General features: G+C 43.3%; 1 protein-coding gene across 3 annotated transcripts in view; it reads left to right on the top strand.

The window, feature by feature from the left end:
• Nucleotides 1-7,405: 7,405 nt before the first annotated feature.
• The window catches only part of LOC124031208 (LIM domain and actin-binding protein 1-like), a 39,743-nt gene continuing 22,694 nt past the window's right edge, over nucleotides 7,406-24,454 (top strand). For 2 of the 3 annotated variants that reach the window (XM_046342176.1, XM_046342174.1), the window contains exons 1-2: nucleotides 9,928-10,088; nucleotides 16,779-16,910. In XM_046342176.1, the coding sequence (XP_046198132.1) occupies nucleotides 16,786-16,910 (125 nt within the window). In that variant the 5' untranslated portion in view covers nucleotides 9,928-10,088; nucleotides 16,779-16,785. Of the gene's footprint in view, nucleotides 7,695-9,927; nucleotides 10,089-16,778; nucleotides 16,911-24,454 lie in introns of those variants that run through there. The other variant, XM_046342175.1, reaches the window with a different exon arrangement.

Here is a 24,454-nt window from a genome sequence, read left to right as displayed (position 1 = left end):
ATTGATGGTATTAAATTAAAACTAGGTAGGTGAGCGTCCTAGGTTACATCATTTAAAATATATATATATTGTATACTTGTATGACAACAGCTTAAGCAGGTATTTGTCTATGACATTTTGTGTTGCAACTGTTATATTGTTCCAATTATAGGCCTATTTGAAAAATAGTCTTTGTTATACTATATTGGCCTAATAGGGATAGCCTTCTAAGACAGAAGCTTAAGCATCAATTTTTACTGAAACCGTGTATTTGTCTATATGACACTTTGTATAGCAAGAGTTCCAATGATAAACCTTTTGGAATTGTAGTCGTTGTTTTACTATAGCCTACTGCATCATCAAACATGGGAGACAGATTTTATTTTCTTAAGTTATTATTTATAATCATATAATATACTATTAATTTGTCTCTTTGGAAGCCTGTTTGTTTATTTCTCTGTTTGTATGAAAACTGTGCAAAATTGTGCAAATAAATAACGTTTTATAAAAGTTCTTACCACTAGGTGGTGGCAAGTACCTTGACATGATTCCTTTTTACATAATAAATCAAATCGTATTTGTGACATGCGCCCAATACAACAGGTGGAGTAGACCTTACAGTGAAATGCTTACTTACAAGCCCTTAACCAACAATGCAGTTTTAAGAAAAACAAGTGTTAAGTAAAAAATAGAAAAATCAAAGTAACAAATAAATAAAGAGCAGCAGTAAAATAACAATAGTGAGGCTATATACTACAGGGGGTACTTGTGCAGAGTCAATGTGAAGGGGGTACCGGTTAGTCGAGGTAATTGAGGTAATATGTACATGTAGGTAGAGTTAAAGTGACTATGCATAGATAATAAACACAGAGTAGCAGCAGTGTAAAAATGGGGGGTGGGGACAATGTAAATAGTCTGTTTAGCCATTTGATTAGCTGTTCAGGAGTCTTATGGCTTGGGGGTAGAAGCTGTTAAATTAAGAAACCTTTTGGACCTAGAACTTGGAGATAAAAAATAACTCTTGGATAAAGACTTTATGGAAGGGTTAATCAACGATGAGATAACGCTAAGCGTTCTATGGAAAATAATGAACGACGTAGAAGGTGTGTTCCACGACGTGCTAGCAGAGTGGAACTCACCTTCCACGGAGTTGCATTATTTTCAAGAGGACGCATAGAGCCCCGAGTTGATTATCCCTTTTATACCATGGCTATAATTTAACACATTTTCTGCTAGAAATGTGTTTAACAGCTACAGCTACTGAAGTAGCTAGCAAGTTTAATAGATAGCTACATACTCGTTTAGATAACCCAACCCATCAGCCAGCTTGCTATTGTTGAATTCGATGTTCATAATGACAATAATGTTTTCAATTCGACTTTTGCTTTCAAAATCATCTCAATAGTACATGTAAGAATCAACTATAGACATTGAATTCTACCTTGTACGTTATTTAAGCAATACGGCACGAGTGGGTGTGGTATATGGTCAATATACCACGGGCTAAAGCTGTTCTTATGCACGACGCAACGCCAAATACAAAATTAACTGCAAAAGCCTACACTTGTCTTAAATACTACCATAAATACACAGAACCACCGCAGACCTATTGTAAATGAGAGGCCTATCTCTGTATAAAAAATTTAATGTGTCCCAGTGCATGAGCAACATACATAGCTCCGCCCACTGGGGCGTGGCTTACGAAGCCCACTATGCTATATTAAAGCAATAAGGCCAAAGGAGGTGTGGTATATGGCCAATATACCATGGCTAAGGGCTGTTCTTATGTACGACACAATGAGGAGTGCCTGGACACAGCCCTTAGCCGTGGTAACCATGTGTATGTGACAAATAAAATTGGATTTGATTTGATTTGGTATATTAGCCATATATCACAAACCCCCGAGGAGCCTTATTGCTATTATAAACTGGTTACCAACGTAATTTATAATAGCAATAAGGCATCTCTGGGTTTGTTGTATATGGCCAATATACCACAACTATGGGCTGTATCCATCTCTGTTGCGTTGTGCGAAAGAACAGCTCTTAGCCATGGAATATTGGCCATATACGACACCCCCTCGTGCCTTATTGCTTAAATAACGCACAGTATATCAGCAAGGTAGACAGCATTCCACATTTGTGTCAAGTTGTCTGGATCCAATGCTTCCCACAGTTGTGTCAAGTTGTCTGGATCCAATGCTTCCCACAGTTGTGTCAAGTTGTCTGGATCCAATACTTCCCACAGTTGTGTCAAGTTGTCTGGATGTCCTTTGGGTCGTGGACCATTCTTGATACACACGGGAAACTGTTGAGTGTGAAAAAACCCAACAGTGTTGCAGTTCTTGACACACTCAAACCAGTGCGCCTGGCATCTACTATCTTGTCTCCTCCCCTTCATCTACACTTATTGAAGTGGAATAACATGTGACATCAATAAGGGATCATAGCTTTCCTCTGGATTCACCTGGCCAGTCTATATCATGGAAAGAGCACATGTTGCTATTTTTTTGTACACTCAGTGTATACTACTACTACTACTACTACTATTATCATGGTCACTTCCAATTCCATTTCATTGAAAAGCAATGCAGAATCAGTTGGACCCTGCCTATCATAACTCAATATCTATAAGGCTGTTTTAGTTAATCTTAGACTGTATCTTAATCTGTTTATGAATTTGAGTGTTTATATTTTTCCAGCCTATCCCCCAGTTTACAAAAAAGTGGCAGGGCCAGGCTATTGCACTGGCAGAATATGGCATAAGAATGGAATAAGTCTCTGAATGTCCTTGAATGGCCCAGCCAGAGCCCGGACTTGAACGCAATGTCTCTGGAGACCTGGAAATAGCTGTGCAGCAATGCTCCTCATCCAACCTGACCGAGCTTGAGAGGATCTGCAGAGAAGAATGGGAGAAGCTCCCCAAATACAGGTGTGCCAAGAAGACTCGAGGCTGTAATCGCTGCCAAATGTGCTTCAACAAAACACTTTTTTAAATGTATTTTTATTTCACCTTTATTTAACCAGGTAGGCTAGTTGAGAACAAGTTCTCAACTGTGACTTGGCCAAGATAAAGCAAAGCAGTGCTACACAAACAACAACACAGAGTTACACATGGAATAAACAAACATACAGTCAATAATACAATAGAAAAGTCTATATACAGTGTGTGCAAATTAGGTAGGATAAGGGAGGTAAGGCAATAAATAGGCCATAGTGGCTAAATAATTACAATATAGAAATTAAACACTGGAGTGATAGATAAGTAAGTCGCTCTGGATAAGAGCGTCTGCTAAATGACTTAAATGTAAATGTAAATGTAATAGATGTGCAGTAGATGAGTGTGCACGTAGAGATACTGAGTTGCAAAGGAGCAAAATAAATACAAGTGTGGGGATGATGTAGTTGGATGGGCTATTTACAGATGGCCTATGTACAGGTACAGTAAAGCTAGTGAGGGAGATATGAGTCTCCAGCTTCAGTGATTTTTGCAGTTCGTTCCAATCATTGACAGTAGAGAACTGGAAGGAAAAGTGGCCGAAGGAGGAATTGGCTTTGGGTTGACCAGTGAAATATACCTGCCGGAGTGCACGCTACGGGTGGGTGCTGTTATGGTGACCAGTGAGCTGTGATAAGGCGGGCTTCACCTAGCAAAGACTTATAGATGACCTGGAGCCAGTGGGTTTTGGCGACAAATATGAAGCGAGGTCCAGCCAATGAGAGCATACAGGCTGCAGTGGTGGGTAATATATGGGACTTTGGTGACAAAACGGATGGCACTGTGATAGACTGCATCCAATTTGCTGAGTAGAGTGTTGGAGGCTATTTTGTAAATGACACCGAAGTCAAGGATCGGTAGGATAGTTAGTTTTACGAGGGTATGTTTGGCAGCATGAGTGAAGGATGCTTTGTTGCGAAATAGAAAGCCAATTCTAGATTTAATTTTGGATTGGAGATGCTTAATGTGAGTCTGGAAGGAGAGTTTACAGTCTAACCAGACACCTACTGTAGGTTTTTGTAGTTGTCCACATAATCTATGTCAGAACCGTCCAGAGTAGTGATGCTGGCTGGACGGGCGGGCAGGTGTGGGCAGCGATCGTTTGAAGAGCATGCATTTAGTTTTACTTGCATTTAAGAGCAGTTGGAGGCCACGGCAGGAGAGTTGTATGGCATTGACACTCGTCTGGAGGTTAGTTAACACAGTTTCCAAAGAAGGGCCAGAAGTATACAGAATGGTGTCATCTGCTTAAAGGTGTATGATGAACATATATGATGAACAGAGAGTAGCAGTTGCGTAAAAAGAGGGGTTGGCGGGTGGTGGGACACAATGCAGATAGCCCGGTTAGCCAACGTGCGGGAGCACTGGTTGGTTGGGCCAATTGAGGTAGTATGTACATGAATGTATAGTTAAAGTGACCATGCATATTAGATAAACAGAGAGTAGCAGCAGCGTAAAAGAGGGGTTGGGGGGGAACACAATGCAAATAGTCCGGGTAACCATTTGGTTACCTGTTCAGGAGTCTTATGGCTTGGGGGTAAAAACAATTTTTTTGTCTGAGACTTGGCACTCGGGTACCGCTTGCCATGCGGTAGTAGAGAGAACAGTCTATGACTGGGGTGGCTGGGGTCTTTGACAATTTTCAGGGCCTTCCTCTGACACCGTATACAGAGAAAAGAGTCGACCTGAGAATTGAACCCTTTGGCACCCCCATAGAGACTGCCAGAGGTCCAGACAACAGGCCCTCCAATTTGACACACTGAACTCTGTCTGAGAAGTAGTCATTTGAGAAACCAAGGCTGTTGAGTCTGCCGATAAGAATGTGGTGATTGACAAAGTCGAAAGCCTTGGCCAGGTCGATGAATACAGCTACACAGTATTGTCTCTTATCGATGGCGGTTATGATATCGTTTCGGACCTTGAGCGTGGCTGAGGTGCACCCATGACCAGCTCGGAAACCAGATTGCATAGCATTTAACATTTAACATTTAAGTCATTTAGCAGACGCTCTTATCCAGAGCGACTTACAAATTGGTGCATTCACCTTATGACATCCAGTGGAACAGTCACTTTACAATAGTGCATCTAAATCTTAAAGGGGGGAAGAGGGAATACTTATCCTATCCTAGGTATTCCTTAAAGAGGTGGGGTTTCAGGTGTCTCCGGAAGGTGGTGATTGACTCCGCTGTCCTGGCGTCGTGAGGGAGTTTGTTCCACCATTGGGGGGCCAGAGCAGCGAACAGTTTTGACTGGGCTGAGCGGGAGCTGTACTTCCTCAGTGGTAGGGAGGCAAGCAGGCCAGAGGTGGATGAACGCAGTGCCCTTGTTTGGGTGTAGGGCCTGATCAGAGCCTGGAGGTACTGAGGTGCCGTTCCCCTCACAGCTCCGTAGGCAAGCACCATGGTCTTGTAGCGGATGCGAGCTTCAACTGGAAGCCAGTGGAGAGAACGGAGGAGCGGGGTGACGTGAGAGAACTTGGGAAGGTTGAACACCAGACGGGCTGCGGCGTTCTGGATGTGTTGAAGGGGTTTAATGGCACAGGCAGGGAGCCCAGCCAACAGCGAGTTGCAGTAATCCAGACGGGAGATGACAAGTGCCTGGATTAGGACCTGCGCCGCTTCCTGTGTGAGGCAGGGTCGTACTCTGCGGATGTTGTAGAGCATGAACCTACAGGAACGGGCCACCGCCTTGATGTTGGTTGAGAACGACAGGGTGTTGTCCAGGATCACACCAAGGTTCTTAGCGCTCTGGGAGGAGGACACAATGGAGTTGTCAACCGTGATGGCGAGATCATGGAACGGGCAGTCCTTCCCCGGGAGGAAGAGCAGCTCCGTCTTGCATAGCGGAGAAGGTATGGTGGGATTCGGAATGGTCGGTAATCTGTTTGTTAACTTGGCTTTCGAAGACCTTAGAAAGGCAGGGTAGGATAAATATAGGTCTGTGGCAGTTTGGGTCTAGAGTGTCTCCCCCTTTGAAGAGGGGGATGACCGTGGCAGCTTTCCAATCTTTAGGTATCTCAGACTATACGAAAGAGAGGTTGAACAGGCTAATACTAGGGATTGCAAAAATGTTGGTGGATAATTTTAGAAAGAGAGGGTCCAGATTGTCTATCCCGGCTGATTTGTAGGGGTCCAGATTTTGCAGCTCTTTCAGAACATCAGCTATCTGGATTTGGGTGAAGGAGAAATGGGGAGGCTTTGGCAAGTTGCTGTGGGGTGGGGGGGCTGTTAACCAGGGTATGGGTAGCCAGGTGGAAAGCTTGGCCAGCCGTAGAAAAATGCTTATTGAAATTCTCAATTATCGCAGATTTATCGGTGGTGACAGTGTTTTCTAGCCTCAGTGCAGTGGGCAGCTGGGAGGAGGTGCTCTTATTTTCCATGGACTTTACAGTGTCCCAGAACTTTTTGAAGTTTGTGCTACTGAGTAAAGGGTCTGAATACTTAAGTAAATGTTATATTTCAGTTTGCAAAAATGTCTCAAATTGTGTCTCAAATTGTGTCTCTACACACATTGTACAAGGGTTAATAACAGTAATGTGAATTTAATGTCAAACCAGGTTGCTAGTATACAACGCCCCCCTCAGGCAGAACATTTTATATTGTGAACTGTCTGGAACTCGTTTGCCTGCTTGCTACTCAAATATATTTTTATTATTAAGTCAAATTCAAAATGAACTGCAATAGTCTACGCATGTCTCAAACACATTAGCATTGTAAAATGCAGTGGTGGAAATAGTACCCAATTGTCATACTTGAGTAAAAGTAATATAAAAGGACTCAAGTAAAAGTGAAAGTCACCCAGTAAAATACTACTTGACTAAAATTCTAAAAGTATTTGGTTTGAAATATTCTTAAGTATCCAAAGTAAATGTAATTGCTAAAATATACTTAACTATCAAAAGTAAAAGTATGAATCATTTCACATCCATAAATTAAGCAAACCAGATGGCAGATTATTTTTTATTTAGGGATAGTCAGGGGGCACACTCCAACACTCAGTCATAATTGACAAAATAAGCATGTGTTTTTAGTGACAAAATAAGCATGTGTTTTTAGTGAGTCTGCCATGGGATGACCAGGGATGTTCTCTTGATAAGTGCATAAATTGAACCAATTGCCTGTCCTAAGCATTCAAAATATTAGGAGTACTTTTGGGTGTCATGGAAAATGTATCGAGTCAAAAGTACATAATCTTTAGGAATGTAGTGAAGTAAAAGTAAAATAGTCAAAAATATAAATAGTAAAGTAAAGTACAGATTTAAGTAGTTATTTTAAATATTTGTACTTTAATAGTTTTCACCACTGTTCAAATGTGAGGCCTATCTCCATATTAAAAATAAAATGTGTCCCAATTTATGAACAACATACCTAGGGGCGTGGTTTACTGAGCTCACTTTGCAATAATGAGCTCGTGAGTAATATCGCGGTGGCAGTACATTACATACTTTGAGGAGCGCACGAGAAAAAAAAGACTAATCATTGTGAGTGTAATTAGCCAAAGCCACTTACATTAGCTATATGAAACGTATTGGTTTAGCAGCAATACATTTAAACAAATCATGTTAATTATGTTCGTTTAAAAATGTAGTTAAAATCTCAGACACTAACGTTAGCAGACGACAACCAACGCCCCTCTTTCTATTGTGCACCTGTGGGACTGTCGGAGGAGCTGTTGTTGGCAACATCAGAAACGTAAGGCCGAAGAAAAGTTTCAAGAGGTTTGTTATGAGATTGTGTTGATATATCCAGTTATTATAATACAATGTACATTTGACTTTTTAATAAAAGTAGTCTAAATGTGTGTTAAGCTATGCTAGTTTAGGCAGTGGTGTGCACATGGTGAATTTGCTGTAGCCAAGGGTAAAATGCTTGCCAATTTCACAGGTGTTGCCAATTTTGCACCATTATGACTTATGGAGGTTGCAGGGAGGTGATGGGAGTTGGCCAACCCATTTGAGGGTATTCCCTATGTGGAGGACTGGAGACACAATGCATTATACTTGGATACAGTACGCTTATGGCTACTTGATTATTGTGGTAAAAATGCATATTGGACCACTCCTTCCTGCTGATGCCACTTTTGCAAGTGTGTGACCAGATGTTTTATTAGGTTATACTCTATTGAGTCTATACAAAAGTTTAAGTGTTTTCAAAACTCAAAGGGGTGCAGTGTCAAAATGAGTCCACTACACACACCCCATCTGTTGTGTAGATCCAGCTATATCCCTCAAACCCAAATGAAGGGGAAAGATGGACACCATCAAATGGAATCTTTGTAGATGGTGCCTGTGGGGAATATACTTAGATCTGTACAACAGATGGCATGTGAGACATGGACTTATCTAGACCACTTACATTTTCAAAACATTTAAAAAACAGATTTTGGAGTGAACTATTAGTTTAATACTCAATACAGCCATTTTGTTGACATGGGCTTCTCAGAGTAGGTTACCTGTTGGCCTGACAGCCAAGGCTATATTCTATTCAAACCCCTGCAGAGTATTACAAGCTGGGTATTCATTGGCTGTCCCTGGAGAATTGAGGAGTCTACTTTGGTATTCACCTCAGTGCCAGCAGTCAGCCAGCACACAATGCCGACTGTCCATCTTTTCTACCTTGATTGCACCATGTGGCCATTTGAATGCATCTCTATGCTCATTTAATGGCACTATTTATACAGTTCTCTCTGTCTTCTTGGAAATGGCACAGCTGAGTCTTAGAAAACTCTGTCAGACCATGTCGCCTTATCACCCGTCTCTCTCTGCAAATAGACCAGGGTAGACAACAGAGGCGGCAGCCAGGTGGTAATGATCCAGTGACGATGACTCAGTGGAATGCATTGATGATGGTAACCATAATTTCGTGATCCCTTTTCTCATTGTTGACAGATCAACATTGACAAACTAGGGGACTTTCCTGTATAAATTGAAGAGAAAATAGGTTACACACAGATCTCACTGGTTCAGTTGCTGGGCAGAATTTTATTATATATATATATATATATTTCCTTAGCAAAATGAGTAATGTCCTCAACTCTGACATGCTCGTGAAGTCTGTTTATTAATAGAGACACAGAAATTTACATTATGATTCAGTTGTCCATTTCTGACTCACCAATGTATAGTGTAGTTATAGATTTACAGTGTAGCCTGTGGTTTTGCATTTAGTGTTATAGTGTAGGTTATATATTATTAGTGTAATTTCATTGTTTATACATTCTGTCTGTATATTCTGTGTAACGTCTGTCTGTATATTATGTTTATTGTGGCAGATCCATTTTACCAGGTCAAATTCCTGTTAAATTCAAATGTACATGGTGAATAAAGGTTATTTTGATTATACATTGCTACAATAAGTCATAGAGAAACTGCCCTAGTGAAACGTTTGTGTATTTGTATTTTTTTTGACGTTTAATAAAAAACAATTTAAAAACTTTTCAGACGAAGCGCGTGCTCACCTCCAGGTGTGAGGCAATAGTTAGTAGTGGTTAGAATGTGTGGAGTGTATTGAGAGCCAGGGTTTTCTCCCTGCTACAGCACCACGAAGGCCCCTGGAGACGTCTCGGTGTCTCCAGGTCCCCTTTCAAACAACGCAGGGAAACCTGAGCTTCTGGTTCTGTTCGTTTCTCCTCTCTCTCTCTCTCCTCCTTTCTCTTCAACTCCTTCCTCCAGCTTTCTTTCTGTCCTTTGTTGTAACTACCACCTCTCCTTCTTTACCACACTCATGAAGGGGGATCAAGAGTTTTTCACCAGGTTGTTAAAATGCTTTTAACTGTAGAGCAGGGAGTTGTATAGGTTATTTCCTAGAAATTCTGCTGAAGACACACAGACAATGTACCTGGCAGGAGAAATGCAATCCAAGGTCATTGGTGCAGGGAATCACATGACCTGCTTCCTCCGCTCTCATGATACTTTTCTCTGCACTCCGCCCCTTAAACTCTTACACATTAGAGACATTGCACACACAGTGTCAGGTATCGCAAGGTTTCACCAGTGGAGTATGATCGGAAGTTCTGAAATTACATGCTGAACCGAACCTGAAGTGCTTTAAAATAATAGATGAGACAATTATACATTGAAGATACCAGGAAAAACTAGACTCTATTAAAAAAGGTGAGTTTCATGTCTGCAGGTGTCACAGTTAACTGAAATGTTTTGGGGAGAAATTAAGTTACCACTCCCTTTGTGCCATTGTTTGTAACTGTGTGTCTGTTTTATATCGATCGCATATCTCAAATAATAATTCTCTGTTCTCGTACTATTGACCGTAACTCCACTGTTAGTGTAGTAAGGCTAGTCTAACAGCATCCATGTCATGGATGTGAATGTTTTTCTACCATATGTAGGCTATTGTCTAAACACACAGGGTTGACACCTGATCAGTACCTTAAGCTGAGCGGTGCCAAGTCAGCCATGAAGGAGAGATTTGTGTTTCAGAGTCCAGGTATTTTTCTGCCATTGAAATCCTTTTTCTTTTGTTGCTTGCCTAAGTCTGAACAATGTTTCTCTCTCGATCTACACACAGTGCCTTCGGAACATATTAATGCCCCTTGACTTTTTCCACATTTTGTTATGTTGCAGCTTTTTTCTAAAATGGATTTTAAAAAACACCCAATACCCATGATTGACTAAGTGAAAATGGGATGTTAGAAATGTTTGCATATGTGTTATATAAAAAATAAATACCTTATTTACATAGGTATTCAGACACTAAGTTGAGCTCATTCTAAAAACCTGTTTTTGCCTTGTCATTATGGGGTATTGTGTGTTTTGCTGGGTGGCTAGCTCTATGAAGAGTCTTGGTGGCTCCAAACTTCTTCCATTTAAAAATGATGGAGGCCACTGTATTCTTGGGGACCTTCAATGCTGCAGACTTTTTTTGTACCCTTCCCCAGATCTGTGCCTCATCACAATCCTGTCTCGGATCTCTTATGGACAAACCCGGTGACCTCATGGCTTGGGTTTTGCTCTGACATGCACTGTCAACTGTAGGACCTTGATATAGACAGTTGTGTGCCTTTCCAAATCATGTCCAATTGATTGAATTCAGCACAGGTGGACTCAAATCAATTTGTAGAAACATCTCAAGGATGACCAATGGAAACAGGATGCACCTGAGCTCAAATTCGAGTCTCATAGCAAAGGGTCTGAATACTTACGTAAATAAGGCATTTCAGTTTTATTTTTAAGACATTTGCAAACTTTGTCATTATGGGGTATTGTGTGTATATTGAGAAACATTTATTTAATCTATTTTAGAATAAAGCTGTAATGTAACAAAATATGGAAAAAGTCTAGGGGTCTGAATACTTTCCAAATGTACAGTATGTATAAAAAATAATAGACCCACATATTTTAACAAACAATCACCTAAATAAAAGCTAGACAGTAGGAGAATAAAACATTCCAAAACAATACATTCAACAGTATTGCTTTTGGTACTAAACCCAGAAAAAACAAAGGTTCTCTCACTGTCAAATGTGTTTATTTTCAGTGAACTTTAACATGTGTAAATATTTGTATGAACATAAGATTCAACAACTGAGACAAACTGAACAAGTTCCACAGACGTGACTGAAATAAATGGAATACTGTGTTCCTGAACAACGGGGGGGTCAAAATCAAAAGTAACAGTCAGTATCTGGTATGGCCACCAGCTGCATTAAATACTGCAGTGCATCTCCTCATGGACTGCACCAGATGTGCTAGTTCTTGCTGTGAGATGTTACCCCACTCTTCCAAGGCTCCTGCAAGTTCCTGGACAATTCTGGGGGGAATGGCCCTAGCCCTCACCCTCCGATCCAACAGGTCCCAGACATGCTCAATGGGATTGAGATCCGGGCTCTTCGCTGGCCATGGCAGAACACAGACATTCCTGTCTTGCAGGAAATCACACACAGAACGAGCCGTATGGCTGGTGGCATTGTCATGCTGGAGGGTCATGTGAGGATGAGCATGCAGGAAGGGTACCACATGAGGGAGGAGGACGTCTTCCCTGTAATGCACAGCGTTGAGATTGCCTGCAATGACAACTAGCTCAGTCCGATGATGCTGTGACACCCGCCCCAGACCATGACGGACCCTCCACCTCCAAATCGATCCTGAGTACCGGCCTTGATGTAACTCTTATTCCTTTGACGATAAACGCAAATCCGACCATCACCTCTGGTGAGACAAAAGCGTGACTCGTCAGTGAAGAGCACTTTTTGCCAGTCCTTTCTGGTCCAGCGATGGTGGGTTTGTGCCCATAGGTGACGTTGTTGCCGGGTAGGACCTGCCTTACAACAGGCCTACAAGCCTTCAGTCCAGCTTCTCTCAGCCTATTGCGGACAGTCTGAGCACTGATGGAGGGATTGTGCGTTCCTGGTGTAACTTGGGCAGTTGTTGTAGCCATCCTGTACCTGTCCCGCAGGTGTGATGTTCGTATGTACCGATCCTGTGCAGGTGTTGTTACACATGGTCTGCCACGGAGGATGATCAGCTGTCCGTCCTGTCTCTCTGTAGCGCAGTCTTAGGCGTCTCACAGTATGGACATTTCAATTTAATGCCCTGGCCACATCTGCAGTCCTCATGCCTCCTTGCAGCTTGCCTAAGGCACGTTCAATTAGATGAGCAGGGATCCTGGGCATCTTTCTTTTGGTGGTTTTCTGAGTCAGTAGAACCGCCTCTTTTGGTGTCCTAAGTTTTCATAACTGTGACCTTAATTGCCTACCATCTGTAAGCTGTTAGTGTCTTAACGACCATTCCTCAGGTGCATGTTCATTAATTGTTTATGGTTCATTGAACAAGCATGGGAAACAGTGTTTACAAATGGTTTATTAATTATTTTTGATAGACAGGGTCCTGAAAAAGGGACGTTTCTTTTTTTGTTGAGTTTATTTGAGCAAAAGAAAATGCATAGAATTGCAGGAAATGTTCTTTAAAACTGCAACATTTTCTCTCGACTCCTTGCTCCGGCCAAGCGCTACGCCACGCCCATGGGCATTCGTTTTTTTCTCTACAATGAGTCTGGATCTGAGTAGCCAGAACACACATGGTTAAAGCGGAGGTTGGAAAATTTGTCATGGCTTTGATACTCTGATATGATCCAATCGCCTACGACTTTATACAACAGCCCTTGTCACCACAAACAACTTCAATGATGTCAGTCTGACTAAAGTATAAAGCAAATGACAGAGTAGCGGAATAATTTTAGTGTGAATTCCTTTGAAACTGCTACATTTTTTCTCTCCGCTGCATGGCAAAATATGTAGAATTGCAGGAAATTAGCTTTAAAATGTCAAGTTCATCTCATTCTGCCACGCCCACCACCTAAGCCCCTTTTTGATCCAGGAAAAAACCCTGGTCTCTGACTCACCTGCTAGTTTATCTACAATGATTTTGTGTTTAATGACTCTTTGTTCAGTTTGTTTTGGAGCCAGACTAACTAGTTTTTACACCTCATGGTACTTTGTTTAATTACATACAGTGACATTATCTGCAAATCAGTTTGCATAGAGTAACAGACTGGTTTGTCTCAGGTGTTACCTGTCTAGTATGTTTGGTATGACGTAAAAGAGCACTTTAAATTAGGCTATATCCTCTGCCCTAGATCTGTCAGTTGGTGCAGTCAATGTTATTTTGACATTTTAACATGGCTGTTATTAATGTCCCTGGAATTTACTTGGCTGCAAAGTAAAAATAAATAAATATTTTACATGTAAAGTGTTTTAAATCTTCGTTTTTTAAAAACATATTCCCTAAATGTATTCAGGGAAGGTGGAGAATAGCAACTTATAAACCACCGTCTCTGCATTGAGCTGTTCAGGACTGATTGTACCTTCATGTCACTCAAGGCGCTGATGATGAAATGGCTATATTGCGCAATAGACTGATCCTGTGTTGTGTTCCATATCTGGGTTTGTTGTGGATGCAGCATTTCTAGGGAAAACGCGATGCTTTGAATTGACATTTTAGTCATTAAGCAGACGCCGCTTACATGAGTTAGTGCATTCGTCTTATGATAGCTAGGTGAGACAACATATTACAATCGTAGCAAGTACATTTTCACTCAACAAAGTAGTTAACAGCAAGATCAGTGCTAGTTGGAAAAATACAAAAATATGCACTTTTGGGGTGGGGGGTACAGACGCTTGACATAGAGGCCTAGTTGACTGAAATACGATAACGATTGCTCAGGAAAAGGTGCATCCACAGGATCTGTCAATGTCAGTTAAGGGTTCAAAAGTTATTTTGGACATCCTGTCCCCAGTTTGCAGTCAAAATCAACTGGTGAAGTAAAGTGTAGCCTATAGATTTAATTTTACTACCAGATATCAATAGACTAGCTCACCATGCATGCAGGCACTTTGTTCAGATATGGTGAGAGGGTAGATCTGGTGTTGTAGGGACAGATTGACCAAACTGCTGTCGCAGCTTGTTGAAAGAACACAAATGCCATGTGAGAAGGAAGCCTTATCTCTGTTAGGATACCTGTTCCTCTATGTATCACAATAACCATAACACCTACTGCTGCTGCTACAGCTATGCTGCTAGCTACACTGTCACTGCTTCTGTTAGCTTACAAGAAGATGTAGCCTAGATGAATGTCCAACTGCAATTTGTCTTCTGCTTTGTCCCAACCCCTCAGGACATACAATATGCACTGGTTTGGGCTGAGGGCAGCAACAGTGCAGTGCTCCTGGAGCAGTTATAGGGGGGTTAAGCGACTATCTCAAGGTCACAACGGCAGGAGATGGCTTAGCTTGCACATATAATTGATATAAGTACAATGGAAATGTAATAGAAAAGCACCCCCCTAAAGGCTTCAGTGATAAAACGCATAATAAATGTGTTTTTTTCCGACTTCCATTCTCCTCCAGGAGTCGCTGAATATTTCCTGCTACTCTAGTTCTTCAAACCTTACATCTTGGTTTCTACTATGAGTTAGTTTTTTACTCCGCTTAGCTTGGAGGAATGGCTGAGGATGTTTTCGGAGGAATTCCATTGGAATGTCCCCTGCCTGTCTGGCTTCCTGAGCTGTCCTGATGCACATTAATATGTTGCGTTGCCTCTGAGACACACAGTACCTCAGGGTTTCAACCAATATCCACTTAAGCTACGGTTTAAGCGTTGGCTGATTTTTCTTAGCGTTTTCTCATGAAATATAACAGATATTCCAAGTTTAAAACTATCCCTGTGGCCATGTTAAATACTGTCTTTATGAGAAGTTAATGTGATGTCTCTCTCTTTGTGAACTTGGCTGCCATCTCAGTGGCTTAGATGATTCCTTTCCTGGATCCCATGGTTTGTGGACAGGAAGTGTTGGAGATTTGGTCATTCGTCATGGTCACTGTCTAGTAGTGCTGGTTGTTTGCATGTGTATGTTTGCGTGTGCTGTGTCAATACAAAACCAGCTGCTCTGGTAACGTTCAGTTCAAAGTCCTCTGTGTCTTTGTCGGGTAACAATAATGTAATACCTGCAAAGCACACCTTAATGAAAGGGGCAGAAGAAAGGGCATTGTCCATACACTCTTATGGCTGCATTAGAGTTGGCCTATTGACATTTAATTGATCTGAAAACGACTGTACAAATACACATCATGCAGTGTACCAAAGGTGGTTCCATTTATAACGTGTGTAACGTGCTTTTGATGTTTCTACCTTTCAGACAAATGACTATTTTACTGGCTTACCAGCTGTGTTACCAGATTGCTTTTTAATGTGTACGTGTCTGTCGGGAGCACAGCAACTATAGTAACTAACTATTGCCTGTGTGTGTGTATGTCCTATATGTTATACTCTGGCCTTCTATAATGGTTGCTTATAAAGATCAGGCAAAGATAAGTGGCAGTCGGGGTGCTGATTTATCTTCTCAGAACCTCCTGTCTGTCTCAGCCAGATGATGATGATGATATGCTCTGATTCACACAATGACAGCATTGTTGCTGATGTCTATTGTGTACCAGTCCCGCAGTCAAGTAGCACATGCAGTGTCTGAACTTGCTCGCTGGATCATGATGGCAGAGTTTGTTTCTTCTTGCTCCTGTAATCATGCAACAATCCTGTGTGTGGGTTTTTTTCTGGATCAAAAAGGAGCTTAGGTGGTGGGCGCAGTAGGTGGTGTGGCAAGGGGTGTGGTTGCCATGGCTGAATTTTAGCGGCCCCCGTCATGGCGGTGTAGAGCAATTTTTGCATTTCTAAGCCAATTTCCTGCAATTCTAGCCTACTACATATAAATTGCATGAAAAACTTTGTGCCCTACTTATAGGCTACCTGGTATGGTCATGTCCTCAGGAAAAACTCCTGGCCCTATACATGACACCCAACACAAAAATACAGAAATTTATGCAAGTTTGTTAACCATACACAAGTTGATATGAAAGTTCTTAACATATGTTTTTCCAATACCCTTCAATTAAAGTCTGCCTGTGTTTGTCTATGTTAATTAATAAGCAGTGAGGTAATGGTGCACACCATGGACAAACGGCTGGGTGATGTCACAGTAAAATGTTTGCTCACCGCAGAATGGTGTCATCCAACAGCATCAGTGTGGGTTGTTGAACCCAGGCTCTCCTGGCTGTCTGTATGATACTACACTGTATTAGTGAATTCCTATACCATGGGTATTTGAGGATTTATTTTTATTTTTTACATATATTAAATGTAGAACTGAAATTGTCTACACTGTTATTATATCATTAACTACGTGTGTGTGTGTGTGTGTGTGTGTGTGTGTGTGTGTGTGTGTGTGTGTGTGTGTGTGTGTGTGTGTGTGTGTGTGTGTGTGTGTGTGTGTGTGTGTGTGTGTGTGTGTGATTCTAGGCAGAGGATGGAAGGCGGAAGTTCGTTCAGCCGAAGGTCGTGGGCGTCGCAGTCTTTACGCGTCACTGCCAGGGAGCTCTCATTGGTCAGCACGCGAGGCAAGACCAATGCCATCGCAGAGCGCTTCTCCAAGTGAGTGACACACAACTCCACTAAAGGCACTTCTGTCTGAATGAACAGTAGACACTTATCTTCCAAATGCATCTTACCAAACTCACATCTGTCTGTAGGGATTACGGAATCCTCCATCTCAAATTAAATGTTATTTGTCACATGCGGCGAGTACAACAGGTGTAGCCCTTACAGTGAAATGCTTACTTACAAGCCCTTAGCCTTAACCAACAATGCAGTTTTAAGAAAAATACCCCCCAAAGACATTTTTAAAGTCCCCAACTGTGAAATAACACATGGAGTCATGTACTGACCAAAACAGTTCAATATTTTTGATTCCTCAAAGTAGCCACTCTTTGCCTTGATGACAGCTTTGTACACTCTTGGTATTCTCTCAACCAGTTTCATGAGGTAGTCACCTGGAATGCTTTTTCAACAGTCTTGAAGGAGTTCCCACATATGCTGAGCACTTGTTGGCTGCTTTTCCTTCACTCTGCGGTCCAACTCACCCCAAACCATCTCAATTGGGTTGAGGTTGGGTGATTTGTGGAGGCCAGGTCATCTGATGCAGCACTCCATCACTCTCCTTCTTGGTCAAATAGCCTTTACACAGCCTGGAGGTGTATTTTGGGTCATTGTCCTGTTGAAAAACAAATTATAGTCCCACTAAGCGCAAACCAGATCGGATGGTGTATCACTGCTGAATGCTGTGGTAGCCATGCTGGTTAAGTGTGCCTTGAATTCTAAATAAAAAAACGGACAGTGTCACCAGCAAAGCACCCCCACACCAGAACACCACCACCTCCATGCTTCATGGTGGGAACCACACATGCGGAGATCATCCGTTCACCTACTCTGCGTCTCACAAAGACACGGCGGTTGGAACCAAAAATCTCATTTGGATTAATCGGACCAAAGGACAGATTTCCACTCCCACCGGTCTAATGTCCTTTGCTCGTGTTTCTTGGCCCAAGCAAGTCTCTTCTTATTGGTGTCCTTTTAGTAGTGGTTTCTTTGCAGCAATTTGACCATGAAGGCATGATTCACACAGAACAGTTGATGTTGAGATGTGTATGTTACTTGAACTCTGAAGCATTTATTTGGGCTGCAATCTGAGGCTGGTAACTCTAATGAACTTATCCTCTGCAGTAGAGGTAACTCTGGTTCTTCCTGACCTGTGGTGTTCCTCATGAGAGCCAGTTTTATCAGATTGACTGACCTTCATGTCTTAAGGTACTGATGGATTGTCGTTTCTCTTTGCTTATTTGAGCTGTTCTTGCCATAATATTGACTTGAGCTGTATTCGAATACCAATACTAACATACTCTATACTACATATTTAATGAGTATATACTATTAGTTTATTTTAGTATACTGTAAATTAATGGGATCCTATCAGTTGAGCGTACTAGCTCTTCACCTGCCTACCGGAAGTTGTTGCTGTGCAACCTCTTGCTAGCTAGTTTGCGTGACAAATTTTATGACTTTGGGTGTGTTCTTAAATTCAATCTGGAGTGCCAGAGTGCACTCATAAATTCAGAGCGTTGTCAGATTGTCCGTTTTGTAAATTCAGAGTGTTTCGCTATCGGAGTGCACACTGGATGAGCATTCTGACCTTACAACAGCAGTCAAGGACCCAAGCTAACGTTGGCTAGCTTGCTAGCTACTTCCAGACACATGAGACTACTCTGATCATGTACTTACCCTAGCAGAGCTGGTTAGGCAGTTTTCATGTTATCCAGAGCATTGGTGACTAACTGTGCTGCTGCCAACAATTTAATTATGCTTTTTTGCCGACGTTTACTGACACCGGCCATATTCAACGGGTGTTGAGCACTTGAAAATTCATTATTCTGCGCTCTGGTACACTCAGACCAGGGTGCTCTGAAATCGGAGTCGATAGCCAGAGCGAATTTAAGAAAGCACCTGAATGAGAACGTACTACGACTATACGATTTAGCTAAGATTGATGGAAATAATCAAGTCAATAAATGTTGGGTAGTTAGTTAGCCTATAGTTAATATACTGGCAAGTCTGAAGTACAAGTAGCCAATTAAGTTATGGAGCTGACACATGTACATACTGCTGTAATAATATGCTATGTGGTTTGTAAGGACAGCGTAGCTAACAAATTGTCAGGCAACATAACGTGTAAGGTAACTTATTTGAAAAGTAATTTCTTTATTACATTGAACATTTTCTTAACATTTGTCATAATTAGTTAAAACAATGAATTTGTATCTGCTCTCATTGTGCTTCGGCTGTATAATTTCTTCAAATCTGAAAACAATGTGAAGCCACACCCATTTCCTGAAGAATTGTATTATGGGCCCTAAAGTACGGAAAGTGTCCTGTGCGTATACTTCATATTTTGCCGAATTTAGTACGACATCTGGGAAATTCTGGCATACTAACTATATCCATACCATGACCAATAAGCAAACTATATACTCAATTAACATCACAAATAGTACAGTTAGTGCAGTTAGCATGAGTATTCGAACACAGCTTTGCTCTTTTACCAAATAGGGCTATCTTCTGTATACCAACCCTACCTCGTCACAAGAAAACTGATTGTCTCAAACGCATTAGAAGGAAAGAAATTCCACAAATGAATATTTAACAAGGCACAACTGTTAATTAAAATCAAATCAAAGTTTATTTGTCACATGCCCTGAGTACAACAGGTATTGTAGACCTTACAGTGAAATGCTTACTTACAGGCTCTAACCAATAGTGCAGAAAAGGTATTAGGTTAACAATTGGTAGATAAAAAGACAGGCTTTATTCAGTAGCGAGGCTACATACAGACACCGGTTAGTCAGGCTGATTTTGAGGTAGTATGTACATGTAGATATGGTTAAAGTGACTATGCATATATGATGAACGGAGAGTAGCAGTAATGGAAAAGAGGGATTGGTGGGTGGGACATAATGCAGATAGCCCGGTTAGCCAATGTGCGGGAGCACTGGTTGGTCGGCACAATTGAGGTAGTATGTACTTGAATGTATAGTTTAAGTGACTATGCATATATGATAAACAGAGATTAGCAGCAGCATTCCAGGTGAAGCTGGTTGAGAGAATACTAAGAGTGCAAAGCTGTCATCAAGGCAAAGGGTGGTACTTTGAAGAATCTTCTTTGGTTACTACATGATTCTATATGTGTTATTTCATCGTTTTGATGTCTTTACTATTTGTCTACAATGTAGAAAAAACTACAAATAAAGAAAAACCCATGAATGAGTAGGTGTGTCCAAATTTTGGACGGTACTGAACGTTTCCAAGAGCACAGTGGTCTCCATCATTGGGAAATGGAAAAAATGTGGAACTACCCAGACTCTGCCTAGAGCTGGCCGTCCGAACAAACTGAACAACTGTGCAAGAAGGACCTTGGTCAGGGAGATGACCAAGAACCCAATGACCACTCTGACAGAACTAAAGAACTTCTTTGCTCGCTTTGAGGACAATACAGTGCCACTGACACGGCCCGCTACCAAAACCTGCGGGCCGCCACCAAAACATTTAAACGTGTCAACCCTCGCAAGGCTGCAGGCCCAGACGGCATCCCCAGCCGCGCCCTCAGAGCATGCGCAGACCAGCTGGCTGGTGTGTTTACGGACATATTCAATCAATTATTATCCCAGTCTGCTGTCCCCACATGCTTCAAGAGGGCCACCATTGTTCCTGTTCTCAAGAAAGCTAAGGTAACTGAGCTACATGACTACCGCCCCCCGTAGCACTCACTTCGGTCAACATGAAGTGCTTTGAGAGACTAGTCAAGGACCATATCACCTCCACACTACCTGACATCTTAGACCCACTCGAATTTGCTTACCGCCCAAATAGGTCCACAGACAACACAATCACACTGCACACTGCCCTAACCCATCTGGAAGAGAGGAATACCTTTGTGAGAATGTTACCTACCCTCCAAACTCATCATCAAGCTCGAGACCCTGGGTCTCGATCCCGCCCTGTGCAACTGGGTCCTGGACTTCCTGACGGGCCGCCCCCCAAGTGGTGAGGTTAGGTAACATCTCCACCCCGCTCAATCATCAAGTTTGCAGATGACACTACAGTGGTAGGCTTGATTACCAACAACGACGAGACTGCCTACAGGGAGGAGGGCAGGGCCCTCGGAGTGTGGTGTCAGGAAAATAACCTCACACTCAACGTCAACAAAACAAAGGAGATGATCATGGACTTCAGGAAACAGCAGAGGGAGCAGCCCCCTATCTACATTGATGGGACAGTAGTGGAGAGGGTAGAAAGTTTTAAGTTCTTCGGCGTACACATCACGGAAAAACTGAAATGGTCCAACCACACAGACACCGAGCCACTGCCTGTTCACCCCGCTATCATCCAGAAGGCGAGGTCAGTACAGGTGCATCAAAGCAGGGGCCGAGAGACTGAAAAACAGCTTATCTCAAGGCCATCAGACTACATTTTACATTTACATTTAAGTCATTTAGCAGACGCTCTTATCCAGAGCGACTTACAAATTGGTGCATTCACCTTATGACATCCAGTGGGACAGTCACTTAACAATAGTGCATCTAAAACTTAGGGGGGTGGGGTGAGAGGGATTACTTAACCTATCCTAGGTATTCCTTAAAGAGGTGGGGTTTCAGGTGTCTCCGGAAGGTGGTGATTGACTCCGCTGTCCTGGCGTCGTGAGGGAGTTTGTTCCACCATTGGGGGGCCAGGGCAGCGAACAGTTTTGACTGGGCTGAGCGGGAGCTGTACTTCCTCAGTGGTAGGGAGGCGAGCAGGCCAGAGGTGGATGAACGCAGTGCCCTTGTTTGGGTGTAGGGCCTGATCAGAGCCTGGAGGTACTGAGGTGCCGTTCCCCTCACAGCTCCGTAGGCAAGCACCATGGTCTTGTAGCGGATGCGAGCTTCAACTGGAAGCCAGTGGAGAGAACGGAGGAGCGGGGTGACGTGAGAGAACTTGGGAAGGTTGAACACCAGACGGGCTGCGGCGTTCTGGATGAGTTGAAGGGGTTTAATGGCACAGGCAGGGAGCCCAGCCAACAGCGAGTTGCAGTAATCCAGACGGGAGATGACAAGTGCCTGGATTAGGACCTGCGCCGCTTCCTGTGTGAGGCAGGGTCGTACTCTGCGGATGTTGTAGAGCATGAACCTACAGGAACGGGCCACCGCCTTGATGTTAGTTGAGAACGACAGGGTGTTGTCCAGGATCACGCCAAGGTTCTTGGCGCTCTGGGAGGAGGACACAATGGAGTTGTCAACCGTGATGGCGAGATCATGGAACGGGCAGTCCTTCCCGGGAGGAAGAGCAGCTCCGTCTTGCCGAGGTTCAGCTTGAGGTGGTGATCCGTCATCCACACTGATATGTCTGCCAGACATGCAGAGATGCGATTCGCCACCTGGTCATCAGAAGGGGGAAAGGAGAAGATTAATTGTGTGTCGTCTGCATAGCAATGATAAGAGAGACCATGTGAGGTTATGACAGAGCCAAGTGACTTGGTGTATAGCGAGAATAGGAGAGGGCCAAGAACAGAGCCCTGGGGGACACCAGTGGTGAGAGCGCGTGGTGAGGAGACAGATTCTCGCCACGCCACCTGGTAGGAGCGACCTGTCAGGTAGCACGCAATCCAAGCGTGGGCCGCGCCGGAGATGCCCAACTCGGAGAGGGTGGAGAGGAGGATCTGATGGTTCACAGTATCGAAGGCAGCCGATAGATCTAGAAGGATGAGAGCAGAGGAGAGAGAGTTAGCTTTAGCAGTGCGGAGCGCCTCCGTGATACAGAGGAGAGCAGTCTCAGTTGAATGACTAGTCTTGAAACCTGACTGATTTGGATCAAGAAGGTCATTCAGAGAGAGATAGCGGGAGAGCTGGCCAAGGACGGCACGTTCAAGAGTTTTGGAGAGAAAAGAAAGAAGGGATACTGGTCTGTAATTGTTGACATCGGAGGGATCGAGTGTAGGTTTTTTCAGAAGGGGTGCAACTCTCGCTCTCTTGAAGACGGAAGGGACGTAGCCAACGGTCAGGGATGAGTTGATGAGCGAGGTGAGGTAAGGGAGAAGGTCTCCGGAAATGGTCTGGAGAAGAGAGGAGGGGATAGGGTCAAGCGGGCAGGTTGTTGGGCGGCCGGCCGTCACAAGACGCGAGATTTCATCTGGAGAGAGAGGGGAGAAAGAGGTCAGAGCACAGGGTAGGGCAGTGTGAGCAGAACCAGCGGTGTCGTTTGACTTAGCAAACGAGGATCGGATGTCGTCGACCTTCTTTTCAAAATGGTTGACGAAGTCATCTGCAGAGAGGGAGGAGGGGGGAGGGGGCGGAGGATTCAGGAGGGAGGAGAAGGTGGCAAAGAGCTTCCTAGGGTTAGAGGCAGATGCTTGGAATTTAGCGTGGTAGAAAGTGGCTTTAGCAGCAGAGACAGAGGAGGAAAATGTAGAGAGGAGGGAGTGAAAGGATGCCAGGTCCGCAGGGAGGCGAGTTTTCCTCCATTTCCGCTCGGCTGCCCGGAGCCCTGTTCTGTGAGCTCGCAATGAGTCATCGAGCCACGGAGCGGGAGGGGAGGACCGAGCCGGCCTGGAGGATAGGGGACATAGAGAGTCAAGGGATGCAGAGAGGGAGGAGAGGAGGGTTGAGGAGGCAGAATCAGGAGATAGGTGGGAGAAGGTTTGAGCGGAGGGAAGAGATGATAGGATGGAAGAGGAGAGAGTAGCGGGGGAGAGAGAGCGAAGGTTGGGACGGCGCGATACCATCCGAGTAGGGGCAGTGTGGGAGGTGTTGGATGAGAGCGAGAGGGAAAAGGATACAAGGCAGTGGTCGGAGACTTGGAGGAGTTGCAATGAGGTTAGTGGAAGAACAGCATCTAGTAAAGATGAGGTCGAGCGTATTGCCTGCCTTGTGAGTAGGGGGGAAGGTGAGAGGGTGAGGTCAAAAGAGGAGAGGAGTGGAAAGAAGGAGGCAGAGAGGAAAGAGTCAAAGGTAGACGTGGGGAGGTTAAAGTCGCCCAGAACTGTGAGAGGTGAGCCGTCCTCAGGAAAGGAGCTTATCAAGGCATCAAGCTCATTGATGAACTCTCCGAGGGAACCTGGAGGGCGATAAATGATAAGGATGTTAAGCTTGAAAGGGCTAGTAACTGTGACAGCATGGAATTCAAAGGAGGCGATAGACAGATGGGTAAGGGGAGACCACTTGGGAAGATGAGGAGAATGACCACTTGGGAGAGATGAGTTGCTACTGACTCAACTCCAGCCACTTTAATAATGGAAAAATTGATGTAATAAATGTATCTGTCACCACCCCGACTTAACAGAAACAGAGACCAGAATAACAGAAATCCTCTAGTCTGTAGAGGGGAATCAAGAGAAGCGGCCACAGACTGTGCGGGAGAACACGTGACTAACATTGAGTTGCTACTGACTCAACTCCAGCCACTTTAATAATGGAAAAATTGATGTAATAAATGTATCACTAGCCACTTAAAACAATGCCACTTCATATAATGTTTACATACCCTACATTACTCATCTCATATGTATATACTGTACTCTATACAATCTACTGCATCTTGCCTATGCTGTTCTATAC

This window comes from Oncorhynchus gorbuscha, linkage group LG03, assembly GCF_021184085.1.
Source record: "Oncorhynchus gorbuscha isolate QuinsamMale2020 ecotype Even-year linkage group LG03, OgorEven_v1.0, whole genome shotgun sequence".
Classification (NCBI taxonomy): domain Eukaryota; kingdom Metazoa; phylum Chordata; class Actinopteri; order Salmoniformes; family Salmonidae; genus Oncorhynchus; species Oncorhynchus gorbuscha.
The sequence above is the reverse complement of the archived record's forward strand: the minus strand, read 5'-3'. Positions and strand labels throughout refer to the sequence as shown.